General features: G+C 50.5%; 1 protein-coding gene across 8 annotated transcripts in view; it reads left to right on the top strand.

Moving 5' to 3' along the window:
* The first annotated feature begins 534 nt into the window (after positions 1 to 534).
* LOC129054964 (uncharacterized) overlaps positions 535 to 16,164 on the top strand; it is a 38,651-nt gene continuing 23,021 nt past the window's right edge. For 2 of the 8 annotated variants that reach the window (XR_008519633.2, XR_008519634.2), the window contains exons 1-4: positions 535 to 652; positions 2,360 to 2,408; positions 4,555 to 4,618; positions 5,167 to 5,231. Coding sequence is in view for 3 of the 8 variants with exons in the window: in XM_054546609.2 (XP_054402584.1) it covers positions 1,439 to 1,619; positions 2,360 to 2,408; positions 4,555 to 4,618; positions 5,167 to 5,231; positions 12,168 to 12,312 (504 nt within the window). In the remaining 5 variants the exon portion in view is untranslated. Of the gene's footprint in view, positions 653 to 1,263; positions 1,620 to 2,359; positions 2,409 to 4,554; positions 4,619 to 4,815; positions 4,984 to 5,166; positions 5,232 to 8,000; positions 8,909 to 12,167; positions 13,799 to 16,164 lie in introns of those variants that run through there. The other 6 variants (XR_008519632.2, XR_010137981.1, XR_008519630.2 and 3 more) reach the window with 6 other exon arrangements.

Below are 16,164 nucleotides of genomic sequence, written 5' to 3'. Positions count from 1 at the left end.
AAGACCAGCCTGGCCAACATGGTGAGACCCCGTCTCTACTAAAAATACAAAAATTAGCCGGGCGTGGTGGCGCGTGTCTGTAGTCCCAGCTACTCGGGAGGCTGAGTCAGGAGAATCACTTGAACCCAGGAGGCAGAGGTTGCAGTGAGCCGAGATTGCATCACTGTACTCCAGCCTGAGTGACAGAGGGAGACTCTGCCTCAAAAAACAAACAAACAAAAAAGAAAATGGAAGGCACAAAGTAGTCAAATACCCCCCAAGACACCCACACATCCTGGAGGGCCAGAGGAGTCATTCATGTATTCATTTGCACATTCTTCCAACAAATATATTTGGAAAACCTACTGTGTGCCAGGACCGGGCTAGGGACTGAAAAATAACAATAAGAGGAAGCTTCGGCCCTGGGAGCACTTATAGCTGGCAGCAAGTAGACCAGTGAGTGCACAGGCAAGGGCGTGGTGCTTCTGGTGAAATCAGGAGGGACACCCATCCCAGTCCAAAGGGAGGACCAGGGAGGGAGTGTCTGTGATGTCACAGGAGGGTTCCATGAGCAATAACTTATAAGCTGAGACCTGCAGGATGAACAGGAGTTAGGTGAAGAGGAGAATAATGTCCAGGCAGGGGCCAGGGGAGCTCGTGCCAAGGCACTGAGGTGAGAGAAATGGTAGAAAAGGCAGAGCTTGGAGGGTCTTTTGAGCTTCATCCATAAGGCCTGTGGGGAAACACTGAAGGTTTGGAGTCAGGGAGTGACACAATCTCATTTGCATTTTATTTTATTTTTATTTTTATTTTTTTGAGTCGGAGTCTCCCTCTGTCGCCCAAGCTGGAGTGCAGTAGTAGCAAGATCTCAGCTTACTGCAGCCTCCACCTCCTGGGTTCAAGTGATCCTCTTGCCTCCGCCTCCCAAGTAGCTGAGATTACAGGTGCCCACCACCACGCCGGGCTAATTTGTTTGTATTTTAAGTAGAGATGGGGTTTCACCATGTTGCCCAGGCTGCTCTTGAACTCCTGACCTCAAGTGATCCACACACCTCAGCCTCCCAAAGTGCTAGGATTACAGGTGTGAGCCACCGCTCACATGGCCTATGTTTTATTTTTGAGACAGGGTCTGGCTCTGTTGCCCAAGCTGGAGTGCAGTGGCACAATCTCAGCTCACTGCAGCCTTGACCTCCCTGGCTCAAGCAGTCCTCTCACCTCAGCCTCCCAAGTAGCTAGGTCTAATTGGTCACCATACCCAGCTAATTTTTAATTTTTTTTTTGTAGAGATGGAGCCTTGCTATGTTGTCCAGGCTGGTCTTGAACTCCTGGTCCCAAGAGATGCTCTCCCCTCAGCCTCCCCAGGCACATTTGCATTTTAGAAACATTGGCACATTTGCATTTTAGAAACATCACTTTTGTTGCTATTATTGATACCCTCAACACACAGACACACACACACATGCTGTGGGCTGTGGCTGAACATGCATGGCTGAGGCAGGGGCCTTTAGGGAGACCACAGCCCCGGCTGACCCAGTCCCCAGGGTGTTGGGGAAATAATGACAGCCTATCCTCTTCTCTGCACCCCACCCCATCCAGCAGACTTCAGGGTCAGGTTCTGAGGGCTGCTATATTGGGCTTTGGTGAGTGAGGGCTTTATCCCACCTCTGTCTGCATTGGGTCAGCTTCTCCCTGGGATGGAGGGATTCTTTGTATCTTCAGGGTGGCAGGGCCTCCTCCCCAGAGCCACAGTGCCCAAGATAACAGGGCAGCCCGGGAGCTGTTTATGAAAAGGCAGGCGAGGAGGGGTGGGCAGGGCCCTGGGGAACAGGAACTGCTGCCACAGATAGCAATTGGGGCGGGGAAGGCTGTCTAAATTACAGCTCCCAGAATAGAGGGGCCCAGAGGGAGTGGCGGGGCGTCCTACCAAAGAAGCCCTGGCAGCCTGCCAGGCACATCCGGGCTCCAGGCCCTGCCGCAGGCAGAGGCAGGATGACCACATGCCGGGTGCGGCCCCAGGAGATGCCATTCATCTGCCAGGGCCACCGGGCAGCTTCAAGGTGGGGCCAGGCAGTGGCAGGGAGTTTCTTGGGGGCTGGGAGAGAACCAGCCTAGTGTGACCTTCAAGAAGGGTTGAGGGTGGTGAGGGGAGGGAAGGGCTAGGATGAGGGATGGCTGACATCTTGCCTGCCCCCAGAGGAGACTCTCCATTACACGCCTCTGTGGATATTTCATAGAAGTGTGAAATACTCTGAAAATAACAAGAATGACAGGCATACAAATAGCAGCTGCGTGTCAGGCAGCACTCTCAACAATAACATACATCACTTCAGTTCACCCTCCCAGCTCCCATGACCTAGTTATTATCATCCCCATTTTATAGATGTACAAACCGAGGCACCAAGAGGTCAAGTACCTGCCAAGGAGAATTGGTGAGTAGTAGACCTAGGACTTGAACCTGGGTGTGTCTGACTCTAGAGCCTAGACTCAGTCAGGGAATCTATTTGGAGCCCTTCTCCTCCCTGGGGCTCAGTTTTCTGATCTCTCACATGGGATCATAGTCTGTTGCTCTGTACCAGCCTCCCAAGAGCTGTGTTGGATTCACATGGGTACAGGTGTGATGTGCTGGGAAGAGCTTCAAGCCTGAAAGCCTACCTGAACTATGTGACTTATCCGCTCTAAACCTGTTTCCTCACTCGCAAAATGGAGATAATTGGCCAGGTGAGGTGGCTCACGCCTGTCATCCCAGCACTTTGGGAGGCCGAGGCAGGAGAATTGCTTGAGCCCAGGAGTTTGAGACCAGCCTGGGCAACGTGGTGAGACCCCATCTCTACCAAAAATTTTAAAAATTAGCCAGGTGTGGTGGTGCACGCCTGTAGTCCCAGGAGGCTGAGGCAGGAGGATCTCTTGAGGTCTAGGCTTCAATGAGCGAAGGTTGCACCACTGCACTCCGGCCCAGGCAACAGAGCAAGACCCTGTCTCTAAAATAAACAAAAAGCTCCAGCCTGGACAACAGAGCAAGACCGTCTCTAAAAAAAAAAAAAAAAAGTCTGGGGAGGGGGTATAATGATAGATACCTCATAGGTTCCTCTGATAATCTGATGAGATTATCAGCCGGGTTCGGTGACTCATGCCTGTAATTCCAGCACTTTGGGAGGCTGAGGTGGGTGGATCACCTGAGGTCAGGAGTTCCAGACCAGCCTGACCAACATGGTAAAATCTCATCTCTACTAAAAATACAAAAATTAGCAGGGTGTGGTGGTCATGCCTATAATCCCAGCTACTTGGGAGGCTGAAGCAGGAGAATTGCTTGAACCTGGGGAGGTGGAAGTTGCAGTGAGCCAAGATTGTGCCACTGCATTCCAGCCTGAGCAACAGAGTGAGACTCAAAAAAAAAAAAAAAAAAATTTGTTTTTATATGTCCGAAAGTACTCCTGTATTTGAAGGTAGTTTTATAAATCAGAAAGTGTAACATTTCAAGTTATGAGGAAACTGAATATTTATAAAGGCAATGATTTCCACTTCACAAGGGAAACTCACCTGTGTCTCCAAGGAGCATTCCTCTTTCAAATGAAGAATTACCCCCTTTATTGTTTATTCTTGGGAGAGATTCAGTTTTTCTATAAGGAATGGCTTAAAGCAAGGCACGCCTACATTCATTTTCTGTGAGGATTTGCTGCTGTGAAACTTTTTTCACCTGCTTGTAGATACAATGCTGATTTTCTTTTTTTTTTTTCAGACGGAGTCTTGCTCTGTCGGCCAGGCTGGAGTGCAGTGGCGCCATCTCAGCTCACTGCCAGCTCCACCTCCTGGGTTCACGCCATTCTCCTGCCTCAGCCTCCCGAGTAGCTGGGTCTACAGGCACCCGCCACCAGGCCAGGCTAATTTTTTGTATTTTTTGTATTTTTAGTAGAGATGGAGTTTCACCGTGTTAGCCAGGATGGTCTCAATCTCCTGACCTTGTGATCCGCCCACCTTGGCCTCCCAAAGTGCTGGGATTACAGGCGTGAGCCACCGCGCCTGGCTAAAATGCTGATTTTCAGCTGAGGCTAGAGAAGCCCAACCTCTCCCTGATTTCCCAGCCCCACCTGTTTCCTGGACTGTAGGGTTCCATACAGAGACAAGTTCAGTTCAGATGACCCTTATCCCCAGGCTGCAGGCTGGCTTTCCCAGCCTCCTTCCCTACCAGATGTATTATTATTTATTTATTTATTTATTTATTTTTATTTTTTTTATTTATTTTTTTTTTTAGACAGAGCCTGGCTCTGTCGCCCAGGCTGGAGTGTTGTGGCGCAATCTCGGCTCACTGCAAACTTCGCCTCCCAGGTGCAAGAGATTCTCCTGCCTCAGCCTCCTGAGTAGCTGGGATTACAGGCGTGCACCACCACGCCTGGCTAATTTTTGTATTTTTAGTAGAGACAGAGTTTCAGCATGTTGGCCAGGCTGGTCTCAAACTCCTGACCTCAGGTGATCTGCCCGCCTCCACCTCCCAAAGTGCTGGGATTATAGGCGTGAGCCACCGCGCCTGCTCCAGATGTATTACTTAATGTCATGCAACATCCTCTAATCTGCCTCCAGGGGAAGTGCTGCAATGAACCTCAGAGGCTGGATCTTGCTGACTCATCTGGGGTACCAAGGACAGGTAAAGTACACGGAGCCCAGGCCCAGGAGGGGACACCAGGCCAGCAGTTTCACTGACGCTCTTGTCATGATGACGACTGCCTCCCTCCTCCCCTTGGTCCCTGACTCAGTGTCTGCAGTGACCAGGCACCAGGCAGGGAGCAAGGAACCAAGCCTTTCACCTGCTCCCACCAACTCCTATGGTACTCCCTTTCCAAGGCTAGGTCTCCTCTCCACCCGGTTCCTTATCACGTACCGTGAGAAGCTGTCACCTTGGCAACTGTCACCTTCTGGTGAGATTTACAGTTGCACTGCTACAACTGCTTGTGGCATGGTAAAGTTGCACCAGGACCTCTGCTGTCCATGAGATCAAAGTTCCAGGCCACGGTGAGCACCCGCCTCCATTCTAGAGAGGATTCTGTGAGAATCATTGAGAGGGAGTCACTCTCTCCAGGCAATCACGGGGGTGAGAAAGAAAAAAAAAAAAATGGAGAGGGAGTTACTCGTGTACTGACTTATTCAATGAATGCTTATGTTGTAATACCTACTATGTGTCTGGTGATGTTCTAGGCACCAGGGGCACGAACAGTGTTGCCCACATGGAACTCACACTTAATGGGAGCGGCAGCCAACAGGTAAATATATAGAATGCCATATGATGATAGATGCTATGAAGAACATAAAGAAGGGAAGGCGTGTTGAGAGCGGGAAGGGTGCTGTTTAACAAAGGGCAGTTGGAGGATGCCTCCCTGATCAGGTGTTGAGCCCAGTGAAGGAAAGAAATGAGGGATCCAGCCATACAGGTGCTTGGGGGAAGAGCCTTCCAGCAGAGAGACCAGCAAGTACTCAGGTGACAGCGATCTTGATGTGTTCAAACAGCAGTTAGGAGGCCAGCGTGCAGCTGCAGTGGCGTGAGCCAGGTGGAGCCACTTAAAGGATAGAGTTGTGATTTATGGTGAAGCGGGTTTGAAGGATGGAAGTCTGCTGTTAAAATCTTTCTTAACTTTGGCCGGACGCGGTGGCTCACGCCTGTAATCCCAGGACTTTGGGAGGCCGAGGTGGCTGGATCACCTGAGGTCAGGAGTTTGTGACCAGCCTGGCCAGCGTGGTGAAAGCCTGTCTCTACCAAAAATACAAAAATTAGCCGGATATGGTGGCACGCTTGTAATCCCAGCTACTCGGGAGGCTGAGGCAGGAGAATCACTTGAGCCTGGGGGGTGGAGTTTACAGTGAGCTGAGATTGCGCCATTGCACTCCAGCTGGGCAACAAGAGCGAAACTCAGTCTCAAAAAAAAAACCTTTCTCAACTCCAACCCAAGTCCCTCAAGCCAGTTAAGCTAGGATTAGAGTTCAGGGCCCGACTGGGTGTGGTGGCTCATGCCTGTAATCCTAGCACTTTGGGAGGCCAAGGCAGGTGAATTACTTGAGCCCAAGAGTTCAAGACCAGCCTGGGCAATACAGCAATACCCCATTTCTACAAAAAAATACAAAAATTAGTCAGGCGTGGTGGCATGCACTTGTAATCCCAGCTACTCAGGAGGCTAAGGTAGAAAGATCACTTGAGTCCATCCATTTGAGGTTGCAGTGAGCTGTGATCCTGTCACTACACAACAGAGTAAGACCCTGTCTTAAAAAAAAAAAAAAAAGTTCAGGGCTTCAGGGCCCAATTTGCTGCTTCTTCAGCTCTGACTGCATCTCAAAGTGGCCAGGCTTCCCCTGGAAGGCAGTGTTGCCTGCAATTTCTTTCTGCCTAGCTCTGGCCTTTCCCCCTAAACTGATCTCCCACTTCCTCACATCCCTGGAGACACCTGCCTGCCCATCTGACCACTTGCCTGTGCCCCTCACTTGGCAGTCAGCACAGCCCTGCTTAATGTCGCTATCACTTCACTTTCTTTTCATTTATTTATTTATTTTTGAGATGGAGTTTTCTCTTGTTGCCCAGGCTGGAGTGCAATGGCGCCATCTCAGCTCACTGCAGCCTCGACCGCCTGGGCTGCAGCAGTCTTCCCATCTCAGCCTTCCAAGTAGCTGGAACCACGGGCATGCACTACCATACCAGGCTAATTCTTTTACTTTTTTCAGAGATGGGGTCTCACTAGGTTGCCAGAGCTGGTCTCAAACTTCTGGGCTCAAGAGATCCTCCTGCCTTGGCCTCTCAAAGTGCTGGGATTACAGGCGTGAGCCACCGCGCCTGGCCATTATCACTTCTTTTTATATCTTCTCTCTCCAGCTAAACTGAGAGTAACTGGTGAGTGAGGAATAGTTTTAGATTTCTTGGAGTTTATAGTGCTGGGCACATTAGAAGTCTTGATAAATACACTTAAAGTGGTCAGGAATGTGAATGATCAAACGAGGCCAGCTCTTTTTTTTTTTTTTTTTTTTTGACAGAGTCTTGCCGTATCACCCAGGCTGGAGTGCACTAGCGCGATCTCGGCTCACTGCAACCTCCATCTCCCAGGTTCAAGTGATTCTCCTGCCTCAGCCTCCTGAGTAGCTGGGATTACAGGTGTGCGCCACCATGCTAATTTTTTTTTTTAATATATATATTTTTAGTAGAGACGGGGTTTCACCACGTTAGCCAGGCCGGTCTTGAACTCCTGACCTCAAGTGATCTGCCCACCTCGGCCTCCCAAAGTGCTGGGATTACAGGTGTGAGCCACCACGCCTGGCTGAGGCCACCTCTTTTCTTGGGGACACTTGGGCTCCAGCTTTCTCCATTCATCAGCTTAGCATGAGCTTGAGGAATGCAGAGGGGGGCTGACTGAGAGGAGCAGGCACTGGGGACAATGGGGACATCCACGGTTCCCAGCAATGGAGTTGAGGTGGGATTTCCAATTCCTCTTCTCCTGCCTTGGATTTGACCATCTGAATACCAAATTCCTGTCACTTCTAGGATGTCACCTAAGATGAGACTGTGGTCTTTCCACTCTTGGGTCCCAAGGAGGTGCCACAGGGCCTACAATAAGGCAAGGAAGGCTCAGTGAGGTCCCTGTTCACCCCACCCCCACTTCAACACGAGGAGTTCTGCTTTTATTTTGCCTGTGTGTGTGTGGATGTGTGTGTGTGTGTGTGTTTCTAGGTATTATTTTATTTGGAGAAAGGATTTGCTCCTAAGGACGCACACACACGCACACACACATGCACACGTACACACAGGGTCTGCAAAACACTAGTGTGGCAGAAAGTGTTGAAAACTATTTCTAGACCTGGCATGAATTTGACCAGGTTCAGCCTTAGTCTCCTCTCTTAGAAATAAGGTCATCTGGGCCAGGCGCGGTGGCTCAAGCCTGTAATCCCAGCACTTTGAGAGGCCAAGGTGGGTGGATCACGAGATCAGGACCTCAAGACCAGCCTGACCAACATGGTGAAACCCCGTCTCTACTAAAAATACAAAAATTGGCCAGGTGTGGTGGCACGTGCCTGTAATCCCAGCTACTCTGGAGGGTGAGGCAGGAGAATCACTGGAACCTGGGAGGCAGAGATTGCAGTGAGCCGAGATCATGCGAGGAAATAAGGCCATCTGGAAATATCCTTCCCATCACAGGATGATAGCTGGCAAATTCTTCAAAGCAGTGTTCTCCAACTTGAATGTTTGTGATGTGGGCGATTCTGACTGAGGGGGTCTGTAGACCACATCTTGATAAACAATGCTTTTTAAAAAATTCCTGAAAGAGAATATTTGATTTCTGGAAGGATAGAGAAGAAACTAATAAGAGTGTTTACCTCTGAGGAGGAGAATTGGGAAGCTGAGAGCAGAAGAGGGAGGAAGACTTACTTTTTACTGTGTTCTTTTTTGTACCTTTTGAATTTTGTACGACATGCTGAATCTTTGACCCATTTGCAATTATAAATAAAGGCACATTTATTTGGCCGGGCATGGTGGCTCATGCCTGTAATCCCAGCACTTTGGGAGGACGAGGTGGGTGGATCACCTGAGGTCAGGAGTTAGTGACTAGCCTGGCCAACATGGTGAAACCTCGCTCTACTAAAACACAAAAATTAGCCAGATGTGGTGGCAGGCACCTGTAATCCCAGCTACTTGGGAGGCTGAGGCAGGAGAATCGCTTGAACCCGGGAGGCAGAGGTTGCAGTGAGCTGAGATCGCGCCATTGCACTCCAGCCTGGGCAACAGAGTGAGAAAAAGAAAATAATTAGCCAGGCATGGTGGCAGGCGCCTATAATCCCAGATACTCAGGAGGCTGAGGCAGGAGAACTGTTTGAACCTGGGAGGCAGAGGTTGCAGTGAGCCAAGATCACACCACTGCATTCCAGCCTGAGCAACAGAGCAAGACTCTGTCTCAAAAAAAAAAAAAAAAAAAAAAACATTTACTTGAAAAAAAAAAAAACTAAAAACATTTAGCACATTATTCAAATCCAAGGTGTAAAAAAACACCACAGGGCATGGTGGCTCACTCCTGTAATCCTCGCACTTTGGGAGGCTGAGGCGGGTGGATCACCTGAGGTCTGGAGTTTGAGACCAGCCTGGCCAACATGGTGAAACCCAATCTCTACTAAAAATACAAAAAAATTAGCCGGGTGTGGTGGCAGGCACCTGTAATCCCAGCTACTCGGGAGGCTGAGGCAGGAGAATAATTTGAACCTGGGAGGCAGACGTTGCAGTGAGCCGAGATCGCACCATTGCCCTCCAGCCTGGGCAACAAGAGTGAAACTCCATCTCAAAAAAAAAAAAAAAAAAAAACAAAACCCACAAAAAACAAACAACAACAACAAAAAAAAAAACAAACACCACAAACATGACCACCTGCCGTGATCTCCCTGGACTGATTGACCCACAGGAAAGCCAGCAGGCTTGTTTCTGAGGCCTTTGGGAATTGCATGCACTGCTGCCCAGCTCTAGTCACACAGGGTCACCCAGAGACTCAAGGAAAAAGGGGAGGCGTCACCCAATCAGTCTCTCCCTCAGGTGTGGCATCCAAGCTGGCTAAAGTGTGGCAGGTCCCAAACTGTCTATGTTTCTCTTACGGGAGCTGCCAAAGATGGCAGAGATGTTAAAACAAAACACAAACAAACCAACCCAATACACCCAGGAGGCCGCCTGAGCTCCCACAACACTGGCTGTATATCTTATAAAAACTGCCTGGATGTGTTGTGCTACTTGTGTATTCGTCTGTGCCCTACCCCCACAGTGTCAATTCCTCCAAGGCAGGGACCGTGTCTTGTTCATCCTTGTGCGTCCAGTGCCTAAGCCCAGCCCTGTTTATGAACTGGAGGCAAACACCTTTGGAAGGAAGGCTACTCCCAGCCGCTCGCCAGGCATCTGTGTTACTGCGGCTTCTGCTCCACCAATAACTAGCAGTTCCCAGCGTCTAAACAGCGTTCCCTCTGTTGCAGCTGAGCCTCCTGCAATCCTGTAAAACAGGCTCTATTGCTATTATCACCATCTTCATTGAACCAATGAAGAAAGCAGTCTGTGTCTACCATCTTACCATCTTGTATTTTGTGGTGTGCCGTTGGCCACTTCACTTTATTCCTTTGGTTTTGCACCTGTAAAATGGGTGCCATTATTTCTGACATACCCATGAGCCACAGGACATGTCAGAATCAAGGGGTCAAAGTGGCTATGAGGCCAGAAGCTGTAAAGAAGGAGCAGAGATCAAATTCAAACCTAGCATCTTTCCTTTCTTTTTTTTTTTTTTTTTTTTGAGATGGAGTCTTGCTCTGTCACCCAGGCTGGACTGTAGTGGCACAATCTTGGCTCACTGCAACCTCTGCTTCCCGGGTTCAAGTGATTCTCCTGCCTCAGCCTCCTGAGTAGCTGGGATTACAGGCGTGTGCCACCACACCCAGCTGATTTTTGTATTTTTAGCAGAGATGGGGTTTCACCATGTTGGCCAGGCTGGTCTCAAACTCCTGACCTCAGGTGATCCACCCACCTCGGCCTCCCAAAGTGCTGGGATTACAGGCATGAGCCACCACGCCCGGACTTTTTTTCTGAGTCAGGGTCTCACTCTTGTCACCCAGGCTAAGTGCGATGGCATGATCACAACTCACTGCAGCCTTGATCTCGCAGGCTCAAGCGATTCTTCCACCTCAGCCTCCCCAGTAGCTGGTACCACAGGCAGGCACCACCGTGCCCAGCTAATTTTTTATTTTTATTTCTTAGAGACAGGTCTCACTATGTTGCCCAGGCTGGTCTCAAATTCCTGGATTCAAACAATGCTCCTGCCTTGGATTCTCAAAGTACCAGGATTATAGGCATAAGCCACTGCGCCGGGCCCAAAACTAGCTTCGGAGTGGAAAAATTTCTGCTGCCCCACCAGCTTCAGGAAGTGGGAGTCAACTCTAGTCACTGTGGTGATGCAGAGATAATACGGCTGATAAACCCCTTATTTTTCTCTCCTTGTTTTTGGTCATCATTAGGAATTTGTTGACAGAGAGGGGACAGGCAAAGATACCATTACTTATTATTATTATTATTTTGAGACAGAGTCTCATTCTGTCACCCAGGCTGGAATGCAGTGGTGTGATCTCATCTCACTGCAACCTCCGCCCTCTGGGTTCAAGCAATTCTCCTGCCTCAGCCTCCTAAGTAGCTGGGACTGTAGAGGCACATGCCACCATGCCTGGCTAATTTTTTTTTATTTTTAGTAGAGATGGGGTTTGACTGTGTTGGCCAAGCTGGTCTTGAACTCCTTACCTCAGGTGATCCACCCACCTCGGCCTCCCAAAGTGCTGGGATTACAAGTGTGAGCCACCGTGCCGGGCCCTATTATACTTTGTTAACCTTTTATTGTGTACCTACTATGTACACAGGTGCTGGGGAGGTGAGTAATACAGCAAAAGAAAAAAGTTAACTCCCTATGGGAGGCTGTTGCCTGCAGAGGATGTATTTGAATGAGAATCCCAGAATATTCGTGATATAGATGAGGAAACTGAGGCCCAGAATGGGGAAGGGGCTTGCCCAAGGTACACAAATTGGAACACTCAGTGGCCTTTAGTTAGATTTCTTTATTATTTATTTATTTTTTTGAGAGGGAGTTTCGCTCTATCACCCAGGCTGGAGGCAGTGGCCTTCTTGGCTCACTGCAACTTTTGCCTCCCAGGTTCAAGCGATCCTCCTGCCTCAGCCTCCCAAGTAGTGGTAACTACAGGCGTGCGCCACCATGCCCAGCTAATTTTTGTATTTTCAGTAAAGACGGGGTTCACCATGTTGGGCAGGCTGGTCTTGAACTCCTGACCTCAGGTGATCCACCCACCTCAGTTTCCCAAAGTGCTGGGATTATAGGCGCGGGCCACTGCGTCCGGCCTTAGTTAGCTTTATTAATGAGTAAACAGGAGTGCTGGTCCTTAGCCTCCAGTCCCGATGGGGTGCAGCGAGGAAATGGAGATCTCACTGGAAGCTGTGGCCCTGCCAGGACTAGAGCCCTCGTTTTTTTTTTTTTTATTTTTATTTTTTCACCCAGGCCTGTGCCCTGAGGGGTAGGGGAAAAAGGCAGGAAGGGGAGGGTGGAGTCACCTCGCAAAAGGAAGCCAGGGGAGCCCAGAACAGGATCCAGGGTCTCCCTCCCCCGTGGTCTGGAGATCCTTGACACCTGCCATCCCCTTAGCAGAGGCTGCAGCCAGAGAAAGAGGGCGACAGGCCCGTCACATTCTGAGCCCAGCAACGGAGGGCTTTCCAGGCCCGGACTGCGAGCAGATGGGAATTCTCCTCTCCTTTCTGCTGGACGTATCTCCCCTCAGTTTCGCTATCTGTAAGATGGGGCATTGTCTCTGCCAAACCCGCAGGCCAGGACGGCCTAAGAGGATCAAAGGAAGAGAGGCAACGAGGATTGCTGCCTGGCTTTTCCTGAAAACAGATTCCTCCCCCGCCCCCGGGACCTGTCCCACAGGGGCGTCTGGAAATTCCACAGAGCCAGCCAGTCTCAGAGTGAAACAATCGGATCCGCCGAGACACAGCAGCTATTCAGACGTCGGGGGCGGGGGCCGGGCCGCTGAGCGAGCAGAGCAATAATACCGCCCTCGCGTCCCCTCCCGGCCCACGAGGCTGCCTCGGCCGCCCTCCCCGCGGAGCCCCGGCCTCGCACGGGCCCCGGTGCCCGCCGGGCGTCCCTCAAGCTTCCTTGTTTGTGGCCGAGCGACCGCGGAGCGTGGCACGTTCAGGAAGGACGAGTCGCCCCACGGCGGGGACCCGGCGCCCGGCGGCAGCCCCCGCCCAACCCCGGCCACGCCTCGTTAGGCGCCACGTCCAGTCCCCGGGCGCCCCGAGCACTGTGCCCCGCCGGCCCCTGCCCGCCGCTCGCCGTAGGAGGGCGCCTTCTGCGTCGGCTCCCGACACTCGCTCACTGGGGCGCGGGCACCTGAGAGTCGGCAACTTGGGGGCCCCAGAAGCGGATGGGGCTCCGACAGCTTCAGCTGGGCGTCCCCTCAGCTGCCTCAGCTGGGGTCTGAGAGCGGCGACTCCTTCCAGGGCTGACAGTTCCCTTGCCCCTTAAGAGCCAATCGGAGAATCATAGGATCTGACATCCTGTGGCTCAGCGGGGTCTAAGAGCTCATGAGTCACCCTCTGTGCTTTGCTGATGAGGAAACCGAGGCCCAGAGACGGGGGCTGACTTATTCGAGCCCACGTTTGTGTCTACCAGCCCTGTGCCCTTTCTCCAACACTCCACTATCCTACCTCAAATCAAATCCACTCTGGGGACATCTAGAAGTGTGTGTGTGTGTGCCAAGAGTGGCTTGGCTACATTAGGGAAATGCCAGAAAAATGGAAGATTTCTAATAAAAGCTGCTCTCCACGGGCCCAGAGTGTTGGGCTCCCACCCACTGGCTCCACAAATCACCTGTACAACCTTGCCAGACATTGGCCGCCTGGCAGCTCCAGACTTCACTCCACCCACACTCCCCACACACATACAGACAATGGCATTTTTTTCTATGGCATCTGGAAGGGGCAGAAATGCCCAGAGACCTGGTTTGATCCCACTTCTCTTGGGCCCTTCTCTATGTCTGTTTCTAAAATTGGTTTACTGCAGGCGCTTGGGTGGCTCTTGTGGTCTCTACACAGTTTTGTTTTCTCCAGTGAGACTCAGTCCTGTGGGTCACCCATCAGGGCTACATTTCCAAGGGTCCTTCAGGTGGTTCCATGCTCCTGGGTCAAACTGTTACCAGAAAGGGGTCTTGATCCAAACCTCAAGAGAGTATTCTTGGATCTCGTGTAAGAAGGAATTCGGGGCGAGTCTGCAAAGTGAAAGCAAGTTTATTAGGAAAATAAAGAAATAAAAGAATAGCTACTCTATAGACAGAGCAGCCCCGAGCACTGCTGGTTGCCCATTTTTATCGTTATTTCTTGATGCTATGCTAAACAAGGGGTAGATTATTCGTGCCTCCCCTGTTTAGACCATATAGGGTAACTTCCTGACGTTGCCGTGGTATTTGTAAACTGTCATGGCGCTGGTGGGAGTATAGCAGTGAGGACCACCAGAGGTCACTCTCGTGGCCATCTTGGTTTTGGTGGGTTTTGGCGGGCTTCTTTACCGCAACCTGTTTTATCAGCAAGGTCTTTTTTTTTTTTTTCTGAGATGGAGTCCCGCTCTGTCGCCCAGGCTGGAGTGCAGTGGTGCCATCTCGGCTCACTGCAACCTCTGCCTACTGGGTTCAAGCGATTCTCCTGCCTCCCAAGTAGCTGGGATTACAGGTGTGTGCCACCACGCCTGGCTACTTTTTGTATTTTCAGTAGAGACAGGGTTTCACCATGTTGGCCAAGCTGGTCTCAAACTCCTGACCTCAGGTGATCTGCCTGCCTTGGCCTCCCAAAGTGCTGGGATTACAGGCATGAACCAACGTGCCCAGCCAGCAAGGTCTTTGTGACCCACATCTTGTGCCAACCTCCTATCTCATCCTGTGACTTAGAATCTTAGAATGCCTTAGCCATCTGGGAATGCAGCCTAGTAGGTCTCAGCCTCATTCTACCCAGCCCCTATTCAAGCTGGAGTCACTGTGGTTCAAATGCCTTTGATAAAACCACACGTGCTTTCATAACTGCCAGGGGCTGTCTCACAAGAGACAGGATCATTCTTTTTTTTTTTTTTTTTTTTGAGACAGAGTCTTGCTCTGTCACCCAGGCTGGAGTGCAGTGGCCAATCTCGGCTCACTGCAATCTCCACCTCCCGGGTTCACGCCATTCTCCTGCCTCAGCCTCCTGAGTAGCTGGGACTACAGGCGCCCGCCACCATGCCCGGCTAATTTTTTGTATTTTTTTAGTAGAGATGGGGTTTTACCGTGTTAGCCAGGATGGTCTCGATCTCCTGACCTCGTGATCCGCCTGCCTTGGCCTCCCAAAGTGCTGGGATTACAGGCGTGAGCCACCATGCCTGGCCAGGATCATTCTTTACATTCGTGGAGCACTTTGTGTCTTAAGATGTGCTTTCTGGTTCATTATCTTCTCATTCTCACAATTCTGTAATGCAGGAAGAGACTGCTGTCTTTGTACTGGGAGGCACAATGAGGCCTCTGCCCTTCCACTTATCAGCTGTGTGACTTTGGGCCAGCACAGTGATCTTTTTGGGCCCCCATTTGTAAATGGCATTCTCTCCCTGTAAGGTGGTAGAGGACACTGAGATGAGCTACGTCTAACCCTCGGCCCCAGTAGCAGGCATTCAAAAAACATTAACTTATTTTTTACAGATGAGTTAGGTGAGGCCTAAAAATACATCACCTACCACAGCCAATGAGAATAATAACCCCCAACCTACTGCTGTGTTTTTTCTCTGTCTTTAAAAAATATCCCAAGCTGGGGCCGGGCACTGTGGCTCACGCCTGTAATCCCAGCACTTTGGGAGGCCAAGGAAGGTGGATCACTTGAGGTTAGGAATTCAAGACAAGCCTGGCCAACATAGTGAAACCCCATCTTTATTGAAAGCACAAAAATCAGCCAGGCATGATGGTAGGCGCCTGTAATCCCAGCTGCTCAGGAGGCTGAGGCAGGAGAATTGCTTGAACCTGGGCAGTGGAGGTTGCAGTGAGCTGAGGTCACGCCACTGCACTCCAGCTTGGGCGACAGAGCAAGACTCTGTCTCAAAAAAAAAAAAAAAAAGTACCCTAAGCTGGAAAGTGGCGAAGAGATTTGGATTTGATTTTCCTACTGTCTTATACCTTGGGCTGGGTTCTTCCACTCTACCCACAGGCTTTTCTCAGTCTGTGTCCTTCAAGTTATATTTAGACATCTTTTCATTCCCAGTCTTTATGGAGGGCTAATTTAGCCATTATCCAAACACACAGTGGCAATGTTTCAAACCACATCAAGGAGGATCCTTTACTTGAAAGTCCCTCAAAACTAGCTCTTCCTAGATTCCTGCTCTGCCCTCAAATAAAAGAGAGAGGAAATGACTAGTTGCCCCCATTGTGGCAGATTGTAAACCTTAGCCTAGTCAAGACCTTCTTGGGTCAGAATGACTAAGGGGGGGAATTGAGAATACTAGCTGAGAATCTCCACCACTCCTCAACATGTGCGTGGTTTAGCAAACCACTCACCCCCTCTAGATATGCTTTGCCTCCATCCCCATTCCCTTGGAGAATCCCTCCATCATCTTACCTATCAGAGAAACACCAACT

Source organism: Pongo abelii, chromosome 19 (genome assembly GCF_028885655.2).
Source record: "Pongo abelii isolate AG06213 chromosome 19, NHGRI_mPonAbe1-v2.0_pri, whole genome shotgun sequence".
In the NCBI taxonomy this organism is placed as follows: Eukaryota; Metazoa; Chordata; class Mammalia; order Primates; family Hominidae; genus Pongo; species Pongo abelii.
The sequence above is the reverse complement of the archived record's forward strand: the minus strand, read 5'-3'. Positions and strand labels throughout refer to the sequence as shown.